The following is a 22,674-nucleotide window of genomic DNA, read 5'->3' as shown; positions in this document are numbered from 1 at the left end:
ACGAGAGATGGGTCAAGCACGTGCTCAGCGGCACCAGCCTGTCCCAGCCCAGCATGCAGGCAGGGGAGCGCCCCCCATGCGCACGCAGAGCCCAGCAGGACCCCACGTTCTGCTCGCCCCCAGCACAGGTGCAGAAAGAACAGGGGCTTCCTCCCCGAGGGCTTCCACCATCCCCGGCCCTCGAGCACATGGCCTGCACAGGGCTGGGCTGCACAAGGCCCTCCTGCGTCCTCACTGCTGCCAGGACGGGCAACAAATTGGCAGATGAAATTCAATGTTGATAAATGCAAAGTAATGCACGTTGGAAACCATCATCCCAACGATACATATAAAATGCTGGGGTCTAAATTGGCTGTTACCACTCAAGACAGAGACCTTGGCATCATTGTGGAGAGTTCTCTGAAAACATCCACTCAATGTGCAGTGACAGTCAAAAAAACAAACAGAATGTTGGGAATCATTAGGAAAGGGATAGATGGTAAGACAGAAAATATCATGTTGCCTCTATATAAATCCATGGTACGCCCACATCTCGAATACTGCATGCAGATGTGATCGCCCCATCTCAAAGAATATATATTGGAAATGGAAAAGGTTCCGAAAAGGGCAACAAAAATGATTAGGGGTATGGAACGGCTGCCGTATGAGGAGAGATTAAGAAGACTGGGACTTTTCAGCTTGGAAAAGAGACGACTAAGGGGAGATACGGTAGAGGTCTATAAAATCATGATTGGTATGGAGAAAGTAAATAAGGAAGTGTTTTTTACTTCTTCTCATAACACAAGAACTAGAGGCCACCAAATGAAATTAATAGGCAGCAGGTTTAAAACAAACAAAAAGAAGTATTTCTTCACACAACACAGTCAACCTGTGGAACTCCTTGCCAGAGGAGGTTGTGAAGACCAAGACTATAATAGGGTTCAAAAAAGAACTAGATAAGTTCATGGAGGATCAGTCCATCAGTGGCTGTTAGCCGGGATGGACAGGGATGGTGTCTCTAGCCTCTGTTTGCCAGAAGCTGGGAATGGGCGACAGGGGATGGATCACTGGATGATTCCCTGTTCTGTTCACTCCCTCTGGGGCACCTGGCATTGGCCACTGTCGGAAGACAGGACACTGGGCTAGATGGAGCTTTGCTCTGACCCAGTCTGGCCGCGCTTATGACGGCTCCCTGCTGGCAAGGGGATGCCAAGGGGACTGTCTCAGCCCAGCGAGCTCCTCCCAGCCACAGGAGAGGACACAGCTGCATCTGCACACGCAGCTGGCTGGGGAGGGGCCTGGCCCCAGCAGCTTCCACACTCTGCAGGACTCTTCATCCTCCAGCAGTGAGAAAGGGCCCTGCTCGGGCAGGGCCTTGGGCCTGCCATGCTCTTCTCCCCCTCCACGGGCAACCTGAGAGCCCCTGGGAGAAGGGTTTTACCGCCAGCTGGCTGGGGAGAGCAGGTGGGGGGTGGGAGGGGCAGTGCCAAGGAGCCCCAAGCCACGGCGCAGCTGCCCCGCCCCTGCCACGTGTACACACCTGGCGGGGTGGGCCTGCGGCACATGCTCTTGAACTGCTTGGGAAGCGTCTTACAGAAGTCGAGTGAGGTAGGCAGAGGCAAACCGGGGGCAGCCCCGCTGGAAGCTGTAGGGACGGCGTGGCTGTAGGGACAGGCCTTGAGCCCGGGCGCCGCAGCAGGAGCCTGGCCGATGCACTCCGGAGCCAGCGGGAGGCTGGGGTGCTTGTCACCTGAAACGGAGTCAGCGCTGGAGACGGCTTCTCCTGTGCAGAGCCCGGCCTGGGCCAGCACTGGAGACTCCGGGACGGCTCCGAAGCAGAGCGCACATCGCTCCCCCCAATACCCGACTGGCAGTGGCTGCGGCCTTGGGGTGCAGCAAGGGAGGATACAGCCCCCCGTGTACCCTGGGCACCAAGGCCATGCGCTCCCTTTTCCCCAGGGGACCCCAGGGGGTCTGCTCTCTAAGGCAGGGCCCCTGGAGGCCAGCCAGCCTGGCACTTCACTCAGGCCTGGATCCAGAGATGGCCACTAGCCAGGCTGGGGCCCATGTGGCCCGGGGCTGGCCTGGACTCACCTAGTGCAGCAGGGGGCCCCCCTAAAGGGCTGCCCTGCGTGGCTCCGTTGGCATGTTGGGAATTCCAGAGGCCCGACAGTTTGTGAGCAGACAGGAAGGAGCTGGGATCCCAGTCCCCGGAGTTCCCGTGGCACGAGGAGGAGGAAGAGGATGATGATGAGGAAGATGAGGAGTGGGAGCCGCCCCCACAAGACTGGGACTTGCAGGACGTATGCGATAACGAGACCTGGGAAGAAACTCACAGTGTGAAGCAGCAGGAGACTGAGGAGACGAATCCCCATACGCTCTGGTTCTAGTCTGGGCTCCCCCGGGCCAGGCCAAGTCCCAACACGCCCCCACCTGTCCTCGCTCATGCAGGGCTCCCTGGGCAAGGGGGACCCATCCTGTGTCTCCTCCACTCTGCCACCTTGGTCTCCACGTCAGCATTCAGCGAGAGCAGATCTACGCTACACGTTTGCAGTGGCAGCGCGGCTGGCATGTCGCTCTGAGAGCTCTCCCGTTGGTTGCGGGAGCCATGCTGGAGGCGACGCTCTCCTGCCGATGTAGCGCTGTGCAGCGTGACTCCGTCGCTTTGGGACTGGATTATCCACCCCCCTGGACGACGCAGTTATACTGACGTAACTCTCTGGTGTAGAGCAGAGCAAGGTCTGGCCTAGACCAGCCAGCTGCACCAGGCGACCGACTGGACGCCTTTAACCAAGTGCTTCTGTCACTCTTCACCCAGCACAAGAGTGTCCCTGGCAAGCCGTGCACAGGTGTGAATCCCGGTGATGGAGGCCAGGGCTGCCCAGACCTCAAGTTCCACCGGCCTCGTTTACCAAGGGAAGCGTTAGGGGTGACTAGGTCTCAGCCTGTAAGTGCCTACCTGGCGACCAGACATTTGCTAGTGGGGCCCTCGCTCAGGCAGGGGCAGGTCTAACCCAATCCAAGGGCTGGATGTTGACACTAGACCCATTCAGACTGGAAATAAGGGCCCGTTTTTAATGATGAGAGTAACTGACCATTGGAACAACTTACCAAAGGCTGCGGCAGAGTCTCTGGCCATTCTAAATCCAGCCGGGAGGTCTGCCTAGCAGATCTGCTGTAGGGGGGGTCTGGGGGCAGCTTTCTGGCCTGCGCTGTACCGGGGTCAGACCAGCTGACCATAACGGTTTCCGTTGGCCTGATGCTGCCAATCCCTGACTGATGGACCCAGAACCATGGTGAGGAGCTGGGCCTGCCAAGCCAAGGCACATCCGAGGGTCTGCGGGAGCAGCGAGCCAGTCTTCCCAGCCAGGAGAGGCATGGTGTGTGTGGGGGGGGGGGGGGGGGGGGGGGGGGGGCGCGTGGAGGGGCAGAGGCATAAGTCAGTGGCACACTCACTCTTCCAGCTCTGGCCGTACCGTGCCGGGGCCCCTCATGTGCAGCTCTCACGCAATCCTGAACAACCAAATGCCTGCCCTCCCCACTGGCTCTACCGGAGCTCCCCCGCTAGGAGAAACCCTCCGAGGGCATCACAGCCCAGGAGTCAGGTACGTGTACGGGCACTCAGCAAGGGCCGGGGGGTGCCAGGCTCTGGGGGACCTACAGCTGTCATTGCTGCCACATGGCAATTAGCACCCACTGCTCAGCAGGACCCCCCGCCTTGAGGGGAGCCATGGCCCTAACCAGAGGACAGCTGCTGCCTACCGCCAAGGCCTGCTCCTGGACAGCTCGCCGCTCCTCCTCCTCCACGCTCTTCCTGCAGCTCTGGCAGATCCACAGGGGCATTTCTCCCAGCAGGTTCTGCACGAGCGTTGGCACGAAGTCTGGAGGCAGCCTCTCGCCCGGGGAGACCAGCCCGTTGTGAGATGGGCCTCCCCAGTCCTTGCGCTCTCGGTGGCATAGCAAGCAACACGTCTGCACGGACTGGTTGGTAGTGGGCAGCACCTGCAGCAGGGGACACGGGCGGCGAGTCACTCACAGCTGGGCACAAAGCAGGCGTTTGTGCAGGAGGAGGACAGGCCCCGAGGGCCAGCAGGCTGGACCATGCAGCACCTCTGCGAGCCGTGCCCACGGGACGCTGCTCTCCCACTATGGCACCCTCACAGATGGAGTGGGGCAGCAGCCTTCAGCATTTAGGGGCTCCCAGGAGTCTGTCATGGCCAGGGCCAGCCCCTTCCCAATAGCTCCCCCCTTTGGCTCGTGCCCAGACGCGCCGGCAGCGCTGAGCGAGAAGAGCTGAGCAGAAGGGGTGGCCCTGGGAATACCCATGGGCACGGAGAGGAGACCAACTGGGGTAGGCAGCCAATACCCTGCTTTATAGACACCCTGTCCCCCTACCCACACCCCTGTTCCCTCCCCAGCTCTTTGTTTGGTGCGGACGGAGGAGCAGGTGTGGCAGGAGCCAGGCCCTCACTGCTCTTTGCATTCTGCCCCGCAGTCCACCCAGGGCCTGGGCCTCCTGCCTGCGCCCACGGCTACTTTAGAGACCCCCCACCAGCCGTGGAGAGCAGAGCGCAGAGCTGGGGAGGGGTCCCCCATTGTCTGCCGCTGCAGCGGGGCCAGGACAATGAGCCACGTGGTTAACTGCCGCTGCGAAGCAGATGGCGCCTCACACTCAAGGTGAACCAAAGGGGGCACTGGGAGGGGCCGGGCTTCTCTTCTTGCTAGGGCTGAGGCAGATCCTGCAGGGAGGGAGAGAGGCAGGCAGGCTCCTGGCTCACCCTGTGCCTCGCGGGGGGCAGCAAGTGGGGAAAAAGGAGCCCCCAGGGCAGTGCCAGGCTCCGCCAACGTCACGGCCCCGGGGGAGCAGGCAGGCAGGGGGCACCTGACAGGAAGGTGAGCAGCAGAGGACATGGGCCGGCGGGAGGGTTGGCTGCCAGCAGAAATGCAAGTCGACGCAGGCTCCGGTGTGCCCTGCCATTGTGTCCCTTGGCGGGAACCCCCAGGGAGGGAGCTAGCGTATCGGGGTCAAGGATGTTCCCAAGCCCCCTTGTTCCTGGGTGCAGATGCCAGCCAAGGACAGGGCTCCCGGCCACCTGCTCTGCCCGCAAGCGCGGAAACCAGCCAGACGCAGACACAGAACAAAAGCGCTGGAGCCCCTGCTCTGGTGGGGGCGGGGCGCCTCGAGGAGACTGTCAGCTCCGGGCAGGCTGCTGGGGGCTGCGACAGACCCAGCATGGGGGGGTTTCTAAAGAGGCCGGGGGAGGGGCTGAGCTGGGCTTTCCCTCTCCGCGCTCGCTAATGACAGCCGCACGTCACCCCCATGGGCATCTGCTGGAGAGGGACTGAAACCTCACCCGACCTCCGCCAGCTGCTGAGTCTCCGTGTGTGGTGCGGACAAGGCCTGCCAGGTTCTAACCCATCCCCGGGTGCTCTGTTCAGCCTAGGAAGCACCCCAAACATCCAAGCTCCCCGCTTTCTCAGGAGACTATCCCAGAACTCCAAAGACACTTCCCCCGCTAAGCAGCCTCATCACCCCTAGTTCCCTCGGATCACCCCCCACTCGTGTGCCCCTGGCGCTACCGACGGCCCTTCACACTCCGTCCCTCTCGCCCCCCTGAATTCATTCCAGTCTGTCAATGTTTGGAGTGTCAGAGAGCCCATCAGCTGATCTGGGGTCCAAGTCCTCTCCCCCCAGAGCAGCACAGAAAGGGACCATCCCTCCCTGCTCTGCAACACTTCTGGGGATACAGCCCAGAATCTCCATGTGTCCAGCAGCCATCGTGCACGACCCACTCAGCGCCCTGGGCCCATCTAGCACCCGCCCTCCATGGACACTGTACAGCCCTCGCACCTCCTGACGCACCATCAGCCGTTCACCACCCTGCCGGCTCGGAGAGGAGAAGCGACTCGGCCACACGCATAGCCAGGCACTGCAGAGCCGGGCTGGCTGATGGCTTCCCCCCCTCACAGCACCCCAGGTTTCCTACAGACACGAGCTTGCATTTCCCCAGCTCGGTAGCAATCTGCTGCCTCCATTGGTGTGCGCAACTCCTCACAATTTATCCTCAGCTGAATCTCTCCCGTGTGCTGATACCCAGTGCTCCCCTGCTTTGCACCAGGCCCACGCAGCCGGCCCCCTCCGCCACCCCAGAGTCCAGTCACAAACCCGGCAGGTGCCATACACCCCCCAAGGGAGGGAGTTATTGACAAGAGTCCCCCGGCAATAATTGGGCAAACCCAGGCAGGACACAGGCCAAACACAACAAACAAGGGGCAGCCCCCGGCCCTGGTCAGCCCCTTCATCCAGCCCCAGCTCCACCTCCCGGGCAGGCCCCACACCCAACAGCAAGCCCAGAGGCCTACTGCACATGCTCACTAGGACCCCAGCAGCTTCAAGAGGGAGCCTGTCCCAGCCCTCCAGGGCCAGAGGAAGGCTGTGCTGTGGGCAGGCTGGCAGGCTCTGCTTTGCAGCCGCCCGGTGAAGTCCTTGACCACTGTGCTGCAGGATGGCTTCTCCATGAACCTAGTCGTTCGTGTGGTGCTGTATGACGGGGGCCTGGGGGAGCAGGGACAGGTGGGTCTGCGGTTCGGTGCTGGGGGGAGCTGAGGAGACCTGGGAGCACTGCTGAAGTGTTTATCCCAGGCCCGGAGCCCGGCAGAGTGAGAGTAACTCTTTCGATAATGGTCAGGCACACCCTGGGGGTGGGAGACCCTGGGTCCAGGCCCCCAAGCAATGCTCTCAGTTTATACAGGACAGCCTGCGGGAGCCCCGCCTGGACTCTCCCAAAGCCCCCCAGGCAGAGCACTCGCCCAGGGAGTGGAGACCCCTGTTCAAATCCTGCCGGGGGGGAGGGGGGATTGAACCGGCCTCTCCCACATCCCAAGAAATGTTCTAATCACGTCCCCCAGCTGGACTCTGCATGGGACCCGACCCAGACGGCCGGCTCAGGCTGCTTCCTGGATCGGCCCTGCCTGTGCCGTAGGTGGCCCAACGCCTGCTTTCCCTGCTCTGTGATTCTCGCCGAGGCGGGAGACGGGCCTCTGGACACCTAGCGGGAGAAGGCAGGCGCATGCTCGGAACAAACACCTGCCCCAAGGGAACATTCAGGCTGAGAACTCAGGCGCCCACAGGGCTCAGCGGGGATTCTGGGGCTCTCGCTGGAGCCCAAACTGGGACTTCGGTGCCTAAGGATGGGGTCTGGGCACCTTCATGGGTCAGGGCCATGGGCTCTCTGTGTGTCAGATCCCCATCTACACAATGGGGCTAGCACCCATGGCCTCCCTACGAGGGCGGACGTTACTGGGAGGTGTCCAACAACGGTAACGGGGTCAAATGGAGCCTTCGGCCAGACGGGCCCTGCGGAACCGGAGGGGCCCTGCCGAGGGCTGGGCTTTCGTAGGCTCCCCAAATAACTGCTCAAATATTGACCACCTGATATAAAAAATGGTCATTTAAAAGCACTAACGTATCAGAACGGTAACAGACGAGTGAGGCGTTATGGTCTCCAGCAGACTTGGCCTTCGAGAGGGGCCTAATTACAAAAAAGCCACCTAACAAAACCACCAGTATTCTAATTCAGAACAACGAGAGCTAGGCTGAACTGAAGTTCTCAGTGAGGACAGAGTGCACCGTGGTGCAATCCCCCAGGAACCTGTCCTCTCTGCTGGGCCACCCTTCCTGGAACGGCTGACCCCTTCGGAGCGCGGACAAACACCCCTTCCCATGGCAGGCTCCTGGGCACTCCATCCCCGCCAGGGCTTTCCTTCCACCAACAGCTAGGACGCGGCCCGACACGCGCCCGGGGCAGGGATGGGGACGGGACAAGGCCCAACATGGGCAGGGGGCGGGAAGCGGCCCGACACGCGCCCGGGGCAGGGATGGGGACGGGACAAGGCCCAACATGGGCAGGGGGCGGGATGCAGCCTGACACGTGCCCAGGGCAGGGACGGGGACGGGACAAGGCCCAACATGGGCAGGGGGCGGGAAGCGGCCCGACACGCGCCCGGGGCAGGGACGGGGACGGGACAAGGCCCAACATGGGCAGGGGGCGGGATGCGGCCCGACACGTGCCCAGGGCAGGGACGGGGACGGGACAAGGCCCAACATGGGCAGGGGGCGGGAAGCGGCCCGACACGCGCCCGGGGCAGGGACGGGGACGGGAAGCGGCCCAACATGGGCAGGGGGCGGGATGCGGCCCGACACGCACCCGGGGCAGGGACGGGACAAGGCCCAACATGGGCAGGGGGCGGGATGCAGCCCGACACGTGCCCAGGGCAGGGACGGGGACGGGACAAGGCCCAACATGGGCAGGGGGCGGGATGCGGCCCGACACGCGCCCGGGGCAGGGACGGGACAAGGCCCAACATGGGCAGGGGGCGGGATGCGGCCCGACACGCGCCCGGGGCAGGGACGGGACAAGGCCCAACATGGGCAGGGGGCGGGATGCGGCCCGACACGCGCCCGGGGCAGGGACGGGGACGGGACAAGGCCCAACATGGGCAGGGGGCGGGATGCAGCCCGACACGTGCCCGGGGCAGGGACGGGGACGGGACAAGGCCCAACATGGGCAGGGGGCGGGATGCGGCCCGACACGCGCCCGGGGCAGGGACGGGGACGGGACAAGGCCCAACATGGGCAGGGGGCGGGATGCGGCCCGACACGGGGCAGGGGGCGTTGGCTAAGCTGGGACTAGGGTCAGGACGCCTGGACTCTGCCACCAGCCTGTCTGCAGGCAAGTCATGTCATTGCTGCGTTGGCCAACTGGCAGCTGGGAGCATCTCAATGCTCGGCCTACCCAGGGTCTCGTGATATCTGCCTAAGTCACGCAGGGCTGCCCTCAACCAAAAACCCGAGCAGTGGCATGAGACCGTGGGGCTGTGCCTCTCCCACCCGGGCAGGGAAGGGGCAGAAGGCTGGCTCCCCACACCCAGGGGCTAGGAGTGGCAAACAGGCAGACCGCATCTTCACACATGTATTTAAGACTGAATTTTGACTTGGATGATCCTCCAGGCACTGGGGAGCGAGTGGCTCCCCCACACGCTGAGAATCAGCAAGTGGTGTGAGCCCAGGGGGCTGATTTCCTTGTCATCCCACCGTGCAGGGGGCTGACTCTTGGTGAACACGCACTGCTGGCCCTGCACCAATATCAAGTGGGGAGAATTCCCCAGCCTATGGCTGAGGGAGCTGCCAGCTCCCCTCAGACACTGCCTCTCCCTCCCAGCATGGATAAAACCTGGCTTTCACAGCATCCCTCCAGCCCAGCCCAGCGTCGCTACCTCGTCTGCCCTCCACACCCGTCAGCCAAGCGTTTCCAGCCCAGCGAGGGTCAGGCAGGTGCGCTGTCCGGGCTTCACATGGCCGCGCAAGGTGGGGACGCTGGAGTCTGTCTGTGGCTGGAGGCGCTAGGGCAGCTGGAACGCCAAGCCCTGCCCCACTGATCCTCAGGGATGCAGAATGCAGGTAGACAGGAAGGAACCAGAGCGTCTCCAGCTTCAAAGAGCTGCTGGCCCTGACACCTGGGAACTTGCCTGGCCCAGCTGCCAGCCCTCCCGCCCAGTGTCCTGGGAGAGTGGCAAAGGGCCAGGGACCCAAACTGGGCCATGCTGTCAGCTGCAATAGGACCTAGAGAAGCTAGACACAGGCAGGGAGGGGAACGTCTCTCGGCTCTGGAGAGACTACACCTGTGTACAGCCCTGGGCATCCCGGCGCCGAGCGGGGCTCACAACGGTGACCAAGAGAGGGGCAGGAGAAGGACCCTAATACATGGTCACAAGGCTAAGCAGCCCAGAGGATCAGCAAGTCCAGGCGCAGCCGGCTAGCGTCGCTGCCTGCCCACAAGCAGCCATGGCTCAGCGCGAGGAGCAGAGAGCCAGCCACACGACGCACTTGTATCGGGGTGTGCCCGCCGGGAGCCCCAGTCACGCCGCAGGGCCCCACTGTGCTAGCGCTGTCTGACCCAGAACACAGAGCTCGCAGTCCGTGTGTAATGGCCGTTCCCCTGCTGGGCTCTGGGCTCCACTGCTCTGCCCACCTGAGGCCAGATTTGATCCCTGGCTGGCTGTTCTCCACAGAACACCATCCCTGGGCTGGCCGGCAAAGCCAGGCCCTCCTCTGTTTGAACCCCAGCTGGCTGGAGACTGGTCTCCTACTGGGTCATCCTACCCGTGCAGCTCCCTTACAATGGCCTTCTGCCCCACTGCGGTGTGCTCGGCTTACTGACGTGCTCCGCTCCCAACGCCGGGGCACATGGGAACCTAGTCTGGACGCTGCTCTGGGCAGGGATCCGGGGTTAGCCGCTTGGGAGACATCTACAGCACCTCATGAAAAGACAAAGTGCCAGGTGCCCCCCCCGGAGAGAGCAGCCTTCCCCTCCCCCAGCGCTGCGCCTCGCCCGACCCCGCCCGCTTCCAGTTCTCCTGGCAGTGAACTCAGAGCTGGAGAAAGGCGCCCGAGAGCCGGACTCGGAACAGGCCCAGCCCAGAGGGCAACATGAGCTTCCTGAACAAACTGAGCCCCCTGGCCTGCCGGAGCCCAGCTGGGGAGAAAGGGGCCGGTTCCCAGGACATCTCTGCTGAGCTGGCCAGGTAGTGCCAGACGTGAGGCTGGTATGTTCTACTACCCACCAACTCCTTCCCCACTTTGCCCGACATCTTCGGAACGGCAACTACTTGCCATAGCTTGATCCAGCGGGCCTGGGACTGCTGTCACCCAGGAAAAGCTCCCTGCAGCCAGCCGGCCCAGGAATCCCCTCCAAAGGCAGCAGGCAAATCATGTCCTACACAGAGACGAGCTTGGCGTTCCAGCGCCTCCAGCCACGGACAGGCTCCAGCGTCCCCACCTTGCGCAGCCACGTGAAGCCCCGACTCTGCTCCTGCCTGACCCTCGCTGGGCTGGAAACGCTCGGCTGACGGCTGTGGAGGGCAGACGAGCCGCAGCCGCTGTGCACAGCCTGGCTTACCACAACCGTGAGCTAGCACAAAGCAGAGATCCCGGAGCTCCACCATCTCCATGCACAGGGGGAGGTGCTGCCTACCCAGAGATGTGTCCAGCCTGGTCCAACATCCCACCTGGAAAGGAGGAGCAGGGCACAGCTCCCTGCCAGCTCCCCAGGAGCCTGCCTGTCTGTGACAGCTTCCAGCTCAGGCCGCACTCTGCTCGCAGCAAAGCTGCTGTCTCATTACCCCATAATTCACTCGGGAGATTTCTGCAAATTCATCCCAATGCCACAGTTCACCTCAGCTGCTCCAGCTGGGGGCCCTGAATTCCTCCTGGAGAGGCCAGGGCAACAGTCCCGGCGTTCATGCACGCTAGCCTGCACACACTGCAGGACCCAGGCATGTGGACACAGTGGCTCTCTGCGCCCCCCAGCCCGGCAGCACACTCCCTGCAGAGGCTTCCCTTCCTCTCCAGCAACAGGCACAATGGTCTACAATTCCCAAAGCCCCCTCTGCTTTGCGGGGAAGTGGAGTTCTGCGCAGAGAAACCTTGTCCCGCCGGAGCCTTGGCTGCACGGCAGCCTGCAGGAAGAGCCAGCCACTGCAAGGGGGTCTGACGCCCAGCCCCCCCAAGCTGCCTACAGGACAGCAGGAAGCGGATGCTGCAATCATCTGGGACAGGACCTGAGCCCTCCTGGAGGGTATATGCTGCATGGCTCCAGCCCCCGTCCCACTCCCAAAGGGAGCAGCCGGGGAAAGCGGCTGGGGGTGAGTGTCTGCAGGATAGGCGGTGGCTGCTGGATTCGGGGGCGGGGGGGGGGGGGATCATGCTAGGTAGGGAAGGCGTGAGGTGGGTGCCGCATGCAGAGCAGATGGCTGACAGAGGAGCGGGCTAGGTGGTAAGGCCCCGGAGACAGGGCTAGGCGCGCATGGTTCTGCACCTAGGCAGGGAGGAAACAGAAAGGGTGATGCAAGGTGAAGGAAGGGGGTACCAAGCTCTATGTACAAAGATTTTGAGGGACGGTTGGAGGAGGGAAAAAGGAGGGTGCTGCCTGCAGGGGGTGGGACACTGGTCTGGTCATGGGAACGGATGCAGGGGGTGGTGCATGCGGCGCTGGGGGGGCGTGTGCAGGGTGAGATCAGGGTAGGTGCTTCAGGTGGAAGGTGGGCGGGACCCGGGTGGGTGCAGCAGGCCTGGGATGGGTGCAGAGTCAGGTTGGCATGGCTACTACATGCAGAATGGGACGCTAGAGGCAAGGGGTGGGTGCAGGGGGAGCATGAGGGCCCAGGACAGGAATGGGATGGGTGCCGGCTGAGCGTGGGGAGTGTGCAGAGGGCTGGGTGGGATTGACATGAGCACTACAGGCGGGGGTGGGAGGGTGCAGGGAGGATTGAGGTGGACACAGTAGGTGGAGGATAGATGCATGGGGATGGGGCGGATTGAGGTGGGAGCAGGAGTGGGGGGGCTGGGAGATCGGGGGACAGCTGCGGAGGCAGGCAGGGGGGTACAGGGGCTGGGGTTACAAGCAGGGGATTGGGAGTGCGGACGGGGGATCAGGGACTGGAGCTGGGGGTTGGCTGCAGAGGATGGCAGGTACAGAGGTTGGGGTTGCAGGCGAGGGATTGGGAGGTGGTGGGGGCAGCTGTGCAGGAGCTGGGGAGTATAGTGGCAGGGGATTGGGGTGCAGGGACAGGTGGGGAGTGCAGGAGCTGGGGCATTCATGTGATGGGGGCAGGGGACGCAGCAGTGGGGGACCGGGGTGCGGGGGATCAGGGTGCGGGGACAGTAATAGGGGACCAGGTGGCACGAGTTGGCGGGCTGGGGGTTGGTTGCAGGCAGTGGAAATCAGAGTGCAGGGAGAGGGATGCAGGGAGCAGGGGAGCAGGAGGTACAGAGGAGGGGGAGTGGACGATGCGGGGTGCAGGAGTTGGAGGACAGGGTTTGGGGTGCAAGAGCTGGGAGCAGGGGGTGGGTGCAGTGATCGAGAGCAGGTGGGGATTGGGGGGTAGGAGCTGGGGTGGGGGACAGGCCGGGGGATCAGGGTGCAGGGGGCAGCCGCGGGATGGGGGGGCGGAGGCAAGATTGGGGTGCAGGGGACAGGGATTGGGGGGCAGGAGCTGGGGGGGGCAGGGATTGAGAGCAGGTGCAGGATCAGGGTGCAGGGGGGAGACAAGGGATGGGGGGCGGGGGCAGGATCGGGGTGCAGGGGATCTGGGTGCAGGGGGCAGGAATCAGGGGCAAGTGCAGGATCAGAGTGCGGGTGCAGGAATCGGGGTACAGGGGCGGGGATTGGGGTGCAGGGGGCTGCCGGGGGATGGGAGTGCAGGGGGGCAGGCGGGGATTTGGGTTCAGGGGGTGGGGATCAGGGTGCAGGGGGCTGCCGGGGGATGGAGGGCAGGTGCAGGATCGGGGTGCAGGGGGCTGCCAGGGGATGAGGGATGGGTGCAGGATCGGGGTGCAGGTGCAAGATCGGAATGCAGGAGCTGGGGGACAGGGGGCTGCTGGGGGATGGGGGGCGGGTGCAGGATTGGGGTGCAGGGGGCTGCTGGGGGATGGGGGTTCAGGGGGCAGGGATCAGGGGGCGGGGATCGGGGATGCAGGAACTAGGGGGCTGCCGGAGGATGGGAGGCCAGGGACTGGAGTGCAGGGGGCAGGCGGGGATCGGGGTGCAGGGGGCAGACAGGGAATGGGTGCAGGATCATGGTGCAGGATGGGGGTGCAGGGATCGAGGGTGCAGGAGCTGGGGGGTGGGGGGCGGGTGCAGGATCGAGGGTGCAGGAGCTGGGGGGCGGGTGCAGGATCGGGGGTGCAGGAGCTGGGGGGCGGGTGCAGGATCGGGGGTGGGTGCAGGGATCGGGGGTGCAGGAGCTGGGGGGCGGGTGCAGGATCGGGGGTGCAGGAGCTGGGGGGCGGGGATCGGGGGGCGGGTGCAGGATCGGCGGGTGCAGGATTTGGGGGGCGGGTGCATGCAGGATCGGGAGCTGGGGGGCGGGTGCAGGGATCGGGGGTGCAGGAGCTGGGGGGCGGGGATCGGGGGTGCAGGAGCTGGGGGGCGGGGATCGGGTGCAGGATCGGCGGGTGCAGGATTTGGGGGGCGGGTGCCGGGATCGGGGGGGCAGGAGCTGGGGGGCGGGGATCGGGGGGGCAGGATTTGGGGGGCGGGTGCAGGATCAGGGGTGGGGGGCGGGTGCAGGGGGCAGGGGGCTCTCGGGGGTGCCCGGTACCTGCGGGGCTCTGCCCGGCTCCGCGCTGCTGCCCGCCGCCGCCTCGGGGGGCTCGGCGGGGCCGGGCCCCGGGGGGGGCGCGGGCGGCCCGGGGGGGGCGGCTCCCCCCGCCCGCTCCCTGCGCGCCCCGGCCGCGGCCGCCGCCTTGTTCCGCCTGCGAGTCATGCCCGGCCCGCGCCGCCGCCGCTCCCGACAGGACAACAGCCAATATGGCGGCGCGGCCCGTCCGGCCCCTGCCCGGGGGCGGCCCGGCGCGGGGAAGCCGCCGCCGCCATCGCGGGGAGCGGGCAGCGCCCGGCCAGCGCGCCCCCAGCGGGCGGAGGGGGAAGCGCGCCGGGGGGGGGGGGACTTGGCCGGGCAGGGGGAGAGGCTAGGGCAGGAAAGGGGGGCAGGGAACAGGGGAGCCTGGCGGGGGGGCAGGGGGAGGGAGGAAAGTTGGCAAGGGGGGGGGAGGGGCTAGGGGGGCTGGGAGGGGAGCCTGGCGGGGAGAGGGAGGGAAGGAAGGAAGTTGGCAAGGGGGGGGCAGGGAGGAAGGAAGGGAAGTTGGCAGGATGGGGGAGAGGCTAGGGCAGGAAGGGGGGCTGGGAAGGAAGTTGGCAAGGGGGGGCAGGGAACAGGGGAGCCTGGCAGGGGGGTCGGGGGGGGAGGGAAGTTGGCAGGAGGGGGGGGGGAAGAGGCTAGGGCAGGAAGGGGGGCTGGGAGGGAAGTTGACAAGGGGGGGTCCAGGGAACAGGAGAGCCTGGCGGGGGGGTGGGGGGGAAGAGGGAAGTTGGCAGGAGGGGGGAGAGGCTAGGGCAGGAAGGGGGGCTGGGAGGGAAGTTGGCAAGGGGGGGGTCCAGGGAACAGGAGAGCCTGGCGGGGGGTGGGGGGTGAAGGATCCTCAGGCAGGGCCGGGAGGGGTATGAGGGGCGCTCAGGCAGGGTACTGTCTTTTCCCTGTATGTGTGTACAATGCTTAGCCCCATGGAGGCCCGGGGGCCACTCTTGCTTTGCCTTGCCTGGCCCAGACCCATTCCCCTTTCGAACGACTGCAGCTAGGCCGCGTTCAGCCACACACTGGCCCCCACTCGGCCGACCAGAGGCCGTGCGCCGTGGTCTGCCCTGGCAGCGGTCCGTCCTCTCCCGGAGACAGAGAACCTGCATGTGCTGCAGGATTAATTTCCCGTGGGGCCTGGGCCTGGCCCCGCTGGCATGACCTGCTCAGGGTTACACAGGCTGCTCCTGCGTTCATCCTGTCCATGAAGCAGAAGCCTCCCAGGGCATTCTCAGCGCCAGCAGCCCTGTCACATCCCGCAGCAGCCAGCAAGGCAGGGGCAGGTGTATTAAGCCAGAGAGGCCACATGGCTGGCACTGCAGAGGGGAGCTCTGGGGTGGGCCTTTGCCACCTTGCTGTACCCCCCCCCTGCCCCCACCCTTGTCTCCATCACCACAGCACCAGCCTCCTGTGCTGGGTGGAGAAGACACAGCCACAGTGTTCACAGGGCCAGCATTTCTCACCTGCGCCAAGCCAGCTGCTTAGCTCACCGGGCTCTCACCTGCCCCAAGCCAGCTGCTTAGCTCCCCGGGCTGGGGCTGATTGGCTAGGCAGCCAGGGCACTGGCGGGAATGAACGAGCTTTCTCACACGGTGCCCTGCTCGGGAGCGCCTCTGGCTGCTGCGTGCTGATCAGCTGTGAGCAGGAAAGGGGCTGCCACTCCCACCCAGTAGCTTCAGCCCTAGGTCCTGTCAGGTCATGGGTGAAACAAACAAGGTCAACCCTCTGCCAAGGCCACCCAGCCTTTCCTCCAAGCTTGTGGGGAGCTGATACAGGCTAGAACTGCATGGGGACCTGGCCATGGGCATGTACAGAGACTACAGGGAGCTGCACAGCTGTGCAGGCACTGGACTTGGCCATCTAGGAACCCAAGCAGAAAACGCCAATCAGAGGATGGGGAAAATCAAGTGTTTCTGTAGTAACTGTAGCGGATTGTGGGGGAGTTAGGGCCCTGCACCCCCGGCTTCCTGCGATTCACCATGACTCTCAGCCAGCCAGTAAAGCAGAAGGTTTATTTGGATGACAGGAATACAGTCCAAGACAGGTCTTGCAGGCACAGACAACAGGGCCCCCCTCAGTTAGGTCCAGCTTGGGGTCCCAGGGCATGCCGGCCCACCCCCCCCTTGGGGGGTCAGAGCCATCTCCGCCTCCCAGCCATCTCTCCAGCCTCCTTCCAGCCTGCTTCCCGCACTCTCCCCTCAGCGACCCCTCCCACAGCCTTTGTTCAGTTTCCGGGCCCTGGAGTCATCTGACCTCCAACCCCCTCCTGGGTTCTCATGTTACAAGCTCAGGTATGTTCCCTTGGGCCGGCTCCCATCCCCCGATGCAGACCATCCTAGCCACACTCCCCTGTCAGCATTCACACACCCCAGCAAGAACAGTCCCAGTTCGTCACATCTCTCCCCCCTTCGAGACCGAACTGAGCGGGGTCACTTTAGCCAGTGACCCGGGGAAGTTCGAACCTACCCCCGTTCCCATGGATGCCCCCGCATCCCTCCAGTTCCTTGGTGGGAGTTACACCAGGCCCCTTCCGTTCCACGCCCCCCCTTAGGTCGGGGGTGCTTGATGGCACTCGCAGTTCGCATGTGGGAAGGTTTATGCGGCCTGCGCCCTTTTCCCACCCCCATACCTCTGGGGTTCCAACTGGGCTGTGGTCTTCTCCCAGCGCTCCAGTCTGGAGGTCTGTGCTTTGGGCTCTCTTGGTTTAGAGCCGCCCTTTTAACCTTGGCCACCCTCCGGAAAGGATCCTTTATGCTGGGCAAGGGTCCTAAAGCTGTTTTCCCCTTGTCCCAGGCCTTCCTCCCCCTCTGACAGGGGTTACAGGATCCGCAGTACTGTCGGACAGTAACAAAGACCCCAGGCCAGTAAAAGCTCCGTAGCAGCCTCTGCTGGGTACGCCAGGTTCCCTGGTGCCCTGAGAGGGGAATGTCATGGGCCCGGCACAGCAGCTGGCGGCGATACTTCTGGGGTACCACCAGCTGCCTCCTGATCCCCCCTGACTCCATTTTCCCTGGGGGAGCCCATTCTCGGTACAGGAACCCCTTCTCCCACAGGAACCTTTTCCGGCCACCTCGTTCCATGGTCTGTACCGCATTGAGGTCGGCCAGGTCCCTTATTTTCCGCAAGGAGGGGTCTCTCTGTAGCTCGGCCTGGAACTCAGCAGCTGGGACAGGGATGGCCACCTGCTCTTTCTCGCCCGCTGGGTCCGAAGCTGCAGCCTCCCTGAGCCGCGTCCCTGGGCGTTCCCTCCCCACCAGGTTAGGGTCCTGCGCCTCAGGCAAGGCACCCCCCCCAAGGCCAGGGCACAGGGCCCCTCGCCGGCTCTGACTGCGGGTCACAACCAGTGCCTTTTGGGGGTTGCTTGGTCAGTTCTCCAGGTCCCCCCCCCATCAATACCTCAGTGGGCAAATACGGGTGTACCCCCACATCCTTGGGGCCCTCCTTGGCCCCCCACTTCAGGTGTACCCTTGCCACGGGCACTTTGACTGGTGTTCCGCCCACCCCCGTCAGGGTCAGGTAGGAGTTGGGCACCACCTGATCTGGGGCCACCACCTCGGGCCGGGCCAGCGTCACCTCTGCGCCCGTATCCCAGTATCCATTGACCTTCCTCCCATCCACCTCCAGGGGAACAAGGTACTCTCTCCGGAGGGACAGCCCCGCGCCCACCGTATAAACCAAAAACCCTGAGTCTGGGGCATCCAGCCCCCTAGAGGAGCTGGCCTGGGGCCCTTCTCTCTCTTGAGCAGTTGATAAGCTGCCAGCCCCTCTTGCGTGAGAAGCCTGCCCCTCGTCCGTCTGGGCCTCTACCAAGTTAACCCTATGCGGGTTCGGTCTGCTCAGTCTGTCCTTGAGCTTGGGGCACTGGGCCCGAACGTGGCCTCTTCGGCCGCAGTAATAGCAGCTCACGTCCTGTGGGTCCCCTCGAGCCGGTCGGTTGTCCCTGACGCTGGGCATTCCCCGTGGGGGGGGATTCCCCATATTCCCTCTTTGGGAGGTCCCAGGGTGACTCTCTCTCCGCATCGCGGCGGGCCTGTTCCTTTGGGGCTCCTCCCTGCCACCCCCTGACCGGCTCTTTACAAACTCATCAGCCAGCTGCCCGGCGTGTCGCGGGTTCTCTGGCTTTCTGTCCACCAACCACAGCCTCAGGTCGGATGGGCACCGCTCATACAGTTGCTCCAGTACCAGCAGTTTAATCAGGTCCTCCTTCGTCTGGGCCCCACCAGCCCACTTGCTGGCGTATCTTTCCATGCGGACGGCTAGTTGCAGATATGAGATCTCAGGGGTTTTATCTTGACCCCGGAACCTTCCCCGGTACATCTCAGGAGTCAGCCCAAACTCTCGTAGCAGGGCCCTTTTGAATAGTTCGTAGTCCCCTTTCTCTGCCTCTCCCAGTTGGCGGTACAATGCCACGGATTTGGGGTCCAGTAAGGGGGTAAGGACCCGGAGTCTGTCCGCGGGATCCACCCGGTGCAGCTCGCAGGCCGTCTCAAAGGCCTCCAGGAAGTCATCCATGTCCTCCCCCTCCTTGTATGGGGCCATGATGCACTTATCAAAGCTCCGTGCAGTCCTGGGTCCCCCCTCACTCACCGCAGCCGGGGGTTCGCTGCCCTTCAATCTCGCCAGTTCCAGGTCATGCTGACGCTGTCTCTCTTCATGCTGTCTCTGTCTCTCATTCTCCTCCCGTTCATGCTGTCTCTGTCTCTCTTCACGCTGATGCTGTCTCTCTTTCTCCTCCCGTTCATGCTGTCTCTGTCGTTCACGATCCCCCAGCTCTCTCAGTTTTAGCTCTTTCTCCCATTCCAGCCAATTCCGCTCCCCGGATGCCGAACGTCGCCGGGAGGATCCTCTGCTGGCCGGCGAGCTTCGCCGGGGGGACCCCCTGCTGGCCGGGGGGGTCACGGCGCCTTCGGTATTTGCTGGGCTCCTCCCCACCCTTCCCCTAGGCATAGGAAGGAGGGGTCTCGGGAAGCCCTCAGCAGCCGGCTGACCACTCCCAGCTGGGACAGACACTGGTGCCTGCGCTGCATTTGCCAGGCTGCTTCCCTGAGACACAGGGATCAGTTCATTCGCGCGATCTTCCGCCTCCAGCTGGGCAATGAGCTGTTCTTTGGTGAGCCTCCCAATGCGCAGCTGCCTCTGCTTGCACAGCTCCACCAGGTCGCTCTTAAGCCGCTTGGCATACATCTTCCTGCTGGCCACTCACCGGCCTGTGTGCTCACAGCTCCCCACAGTTCCCAGGGGGACCCCTAGTGTGCCAGCCCTTCTCGAGGTCACCACCTCTCTGCCAGGGTCGAGCTGCAGACTCCTCCGCCCCTGGGACCACTCGCTGCGATCCCCCCGGGGGACCCTGTTACTGCAAAAGTCCTTCTCGCTGGTCACACACTCCCAGGGGTAATAACCGTCTCTCTCCCACTCTTCAGCACGCCTGGTCCCCGTCAATCCCCCTTCGTTTTACTGCTCCCCAGTCACTTACTGCAGGAAGCGCCGTCCACGGGGTGCAGTAGATCCCGCCGCTGCCACCAGTTGTAGCGGATTGTGGGGGAGTTAGGGCCCTGCACCCCCGGCTTCCTGCGATTCACCATGACTCTCAGCCAGCCAGTAAAGCAGAAGGTTTATTTGGATGACAGGAATACAGTCCAAGACAGGTCTTGCAGGCACAGACAACAGGGCCCCCCTCAGTTAGGTCCAGCTTGGGGTCCCAGGGCATGCCGGCCCACCCCCCCCTTGGGGGGTCAGAGCCATCTCCGCCTCCCAGCCATCTCTCCAGCCTCCTTCCAGCCTGCTTCCCGCACTCTCCCCTCAGCGACCCCTCCCACAGCCTTTGTTCAGTTTCCGGGCCCCGGAGTCATCTGACCTCCAACCCCCTCCTGGGTTCTCATGTTACAAGCTCAGGTATGTTCCCTTGGGCCGGCTCCCATCCCCCGATGCAGACCATCCTAGCCACACTCCCCTGTCAGCATTCACACACCACAGTAAGAACAGTCCCAGTTCGTCACATCAACCAAACCCCCTGGGAACCGAGAGAGAAAGGGGCCAGGAAGGAGAGAGAGTACTTTAATTGCATTGGGGCTCCCACAGCTGTGAGAGCAGTCCCAGAGCAATACTTCAAGAGTGCCTCTGTTCCTGGTGTGCAGCGGTGTGCGGGTAGCACACCTGCTGCCAGGCCGAGCCCTGTCACAGCAGTAAGTCACACTTCCCTGTCTGCACTATGGTGGAGAAGCAATGGTCTCTGTAGGCAACGGCTCTGTGGCATCCCTCACTACAGAGCTCAGTGTCTGTAAGACAGGGGCACCAGGAGAAACGGAGGATTGTGCCCTGCTTCTAAATAATAAGATGTGTGAACTAGAGTGCCTCATGATAAAGGAGGATATTGATATAATAGGCATCCCAGAAACCTGGTGACTGAGAACAATCAATGGGACACAATCATTCCGGGGTACAAAATATATCATAAGGACAGAACAGGTCATGGGGGGGGGGGGGGAGAAGAGTGGCACTATATGTGAAAGAAAATATAGAATCAAATGAAGTAAAAATCTTAAGTGAATCCACATGTCCCATAGAATCTCTGTGGTTAGTAATTTCATGCTCTAATAAGAATATAACATTAGGGATCTACTATCGACCACCTGACCAGGATGGTGATCGTGATGATGAAATGCTAAGGGAAATTAGAGAGACTATCAAAAATTAAGAACTCAATGGCGGGGGGGGGGGGTTTCAATTATCCCCATATTGACTGGGAACATACCACCTCAGGACGAAATGCAGACACAACATTTCTTGATACTTTAAATGACTGCTTCATGGAGCAGCTGGTACGGGAACCCACAAGGGGAGAGGCAACTCTAGATTTAGTCCTGAGTGGAGCGCAGGAGCTGGTCCAAGAGGTAACAACAACAGGACTGCTTGGAAATAGTGACCATAATATAATAACATTTAACGTCCCTGTGGTGGGAAGAACACCTCAGCAGCCCAACACTGTGGCATTTAATTTCAATAAGGGGAACTATGCAAAAATGAGGGGGTTAGTTAAACAGAAATTAAAAGGTACAGTGACTAAAGTGAAATCCCTGCGAGCTGCATGGATGCTTTTGAAAGACACTATAATAGAGGCCCAACTTCAATGTATACCCCAAATTAAGAAACAGTCAAAGAACTAAAAAAGAGCCACCGTGGCTTAACCACCATGTAAAAGAAGCAGTGAGAGATAAAAAGACTTCCTTTAAAAAGTGGAAGTCACATCCTAGTGAGACAAATAGAAAGGAGCATAAACGCTGCCAGATTAAGTGTAAAAATATAAGAAAAACCAAAGAGGAGTTTGAAGAACGGCTAGCCACAAAAATCAAAAGGTAATAAAATTTTTAAGTATATCAGAAGCAGGAAGCCTGCTAAACAACCAGTGGGGCCCCTGGACGATCGAGAAACAAAAGGAGCGCTTAAAGATGATAAAATCATTGTGGAGAAACTAAATGGATTCTTTGCTTCAGTCTTCACGGCTGAGGATGTTAGGGAGATTCCCAAACCTGAGCTGGCTTTTGTAGGTGACAAATCTGAGGAATTGTCACAGACTGAAGTGTCACTAGAGGAGATTTTGGAATTAATTGATAAACTTAACAAGTCACCGGGACCAGATGGCATTCACCCAAGAGTTCTGAAAGAACTCAAATGTGAAGTTGCGGAACTATTAACTAAGGTTTGTAACCTGTCCTTTAAATCAGCTTCTGTACCCAATGACTGGAAGATAGCTAATGTAACGCCAATATTTAAAAAGGGCTCTAGAGGTGATCCCGGCAATTACAGACCGGTAAGTCTAACGTTGGTACTGGGCAAATTAGTCAAAACAATAGTAAAGAATAAAATTGTCAAACACATAGAACATAAATTGTTGGGCAAAAGTCAACATAGTTTCTGTAAAGGGAAATCGTGTCTTACTAATCTATTACAGTTCTTTGAAGGGGGTAAAAAAAAAAAAAAAACGTGGACAAGGGGGAAATCCAGTGGACATAGCGTACTTAGATTTCAAGAAAGCCTTTGACAAGGTCCCTCACCAAAGGCTCTTACGTAAATTAAGCTGTCATGGGATAAAAGGGAAGGTCCTTTCATGGACAGTACTGGTTAAAAGACAGGGAACAAAGGGTAGGAATAAATGGTAAATTCTCAAAATGGAGAGGGGTAACTAGTGGTGTTCCCCAAGGGTCAGTCCTCGGACTGATCCTATTCAACTTATTCATAAGTGATCTGGAGAAAGGGGTAAATAGTGAGGTGGCAAAGTTTGCAGATGATACTAAACTACTCAAGATAGTCAAGACCAAAGCAGACTGAAGAACTTCAAAAAGATCTCACAAAACTAAGTGATTGGGTAACAAAATGGCAAATGAAATGTAATGTGGATAAATGTAAAGTAATGCACATTGGAAAAAATAACCCCAACTATACATACAATATGACAGGAGCTAATTTAGCTACAACAAATCAGGAAAAAGATCTTGGAGTCATTGT

General features: G+C 61.3%; 1 protein-coding gene across 3 annotated transcripts in view; it reads right to left on the bottom strand.

The window, feature by feature from the left end:
• Window positions 1–22,674, bottom strand: part of FAM193B (family with sequence similarity 193 member B) — a 33,936-nt gene that overhangs the window by 9,081 nt on the left and 2,181 nt on the right. The window contains exons 1-4 of one of the 3 annotated variants that reach the window (XM_065555229.1): window positions 14,140–14,422; window positions 3,742–3,981; window positions 2,074–2,299; window positions 1,520–1,729 (exon numbers count right to left, since the gene is read on the bottom strand). In XM_065555229.1, the coding sequence (XP_065411301.1) occupies window positions 1,520–1,729; window positions 2,074–2,299; window positions 3,742–3,981; window positions 14,140–14,304 (841 nt within the window). In that variant the 5' untranslated portion in view covers window positions 14,305–14,422. Of the gene's footprint in view, window positions 1–1,519; window positions 1,730–2,073; window positions 2,300–3,741; window positions 3,982–14,139; window positions 14,424–22,674 lie in introns of those variants that run through there. The other 2 variants (XM_065555230.1, XM_065555231.1) reach the window with 2 other exon arrangements.

Source organism: Chrysemys picta, chromosome 8, assembly GCF_011386835.1.
Source record: "Chrysemys picta bellii isolate R12L10 chromosome 8, ASM1138683v2, whole genome shotgun sequence".
Lineage (NCBI taxonomy): Eukaryota > Metazoa > Chordata > Testudines > Emydidae > Chrysemys > Chrysemys picta.
This window is presented reverse-complemented; position numbering and strand designations above follow the sequence as displayed.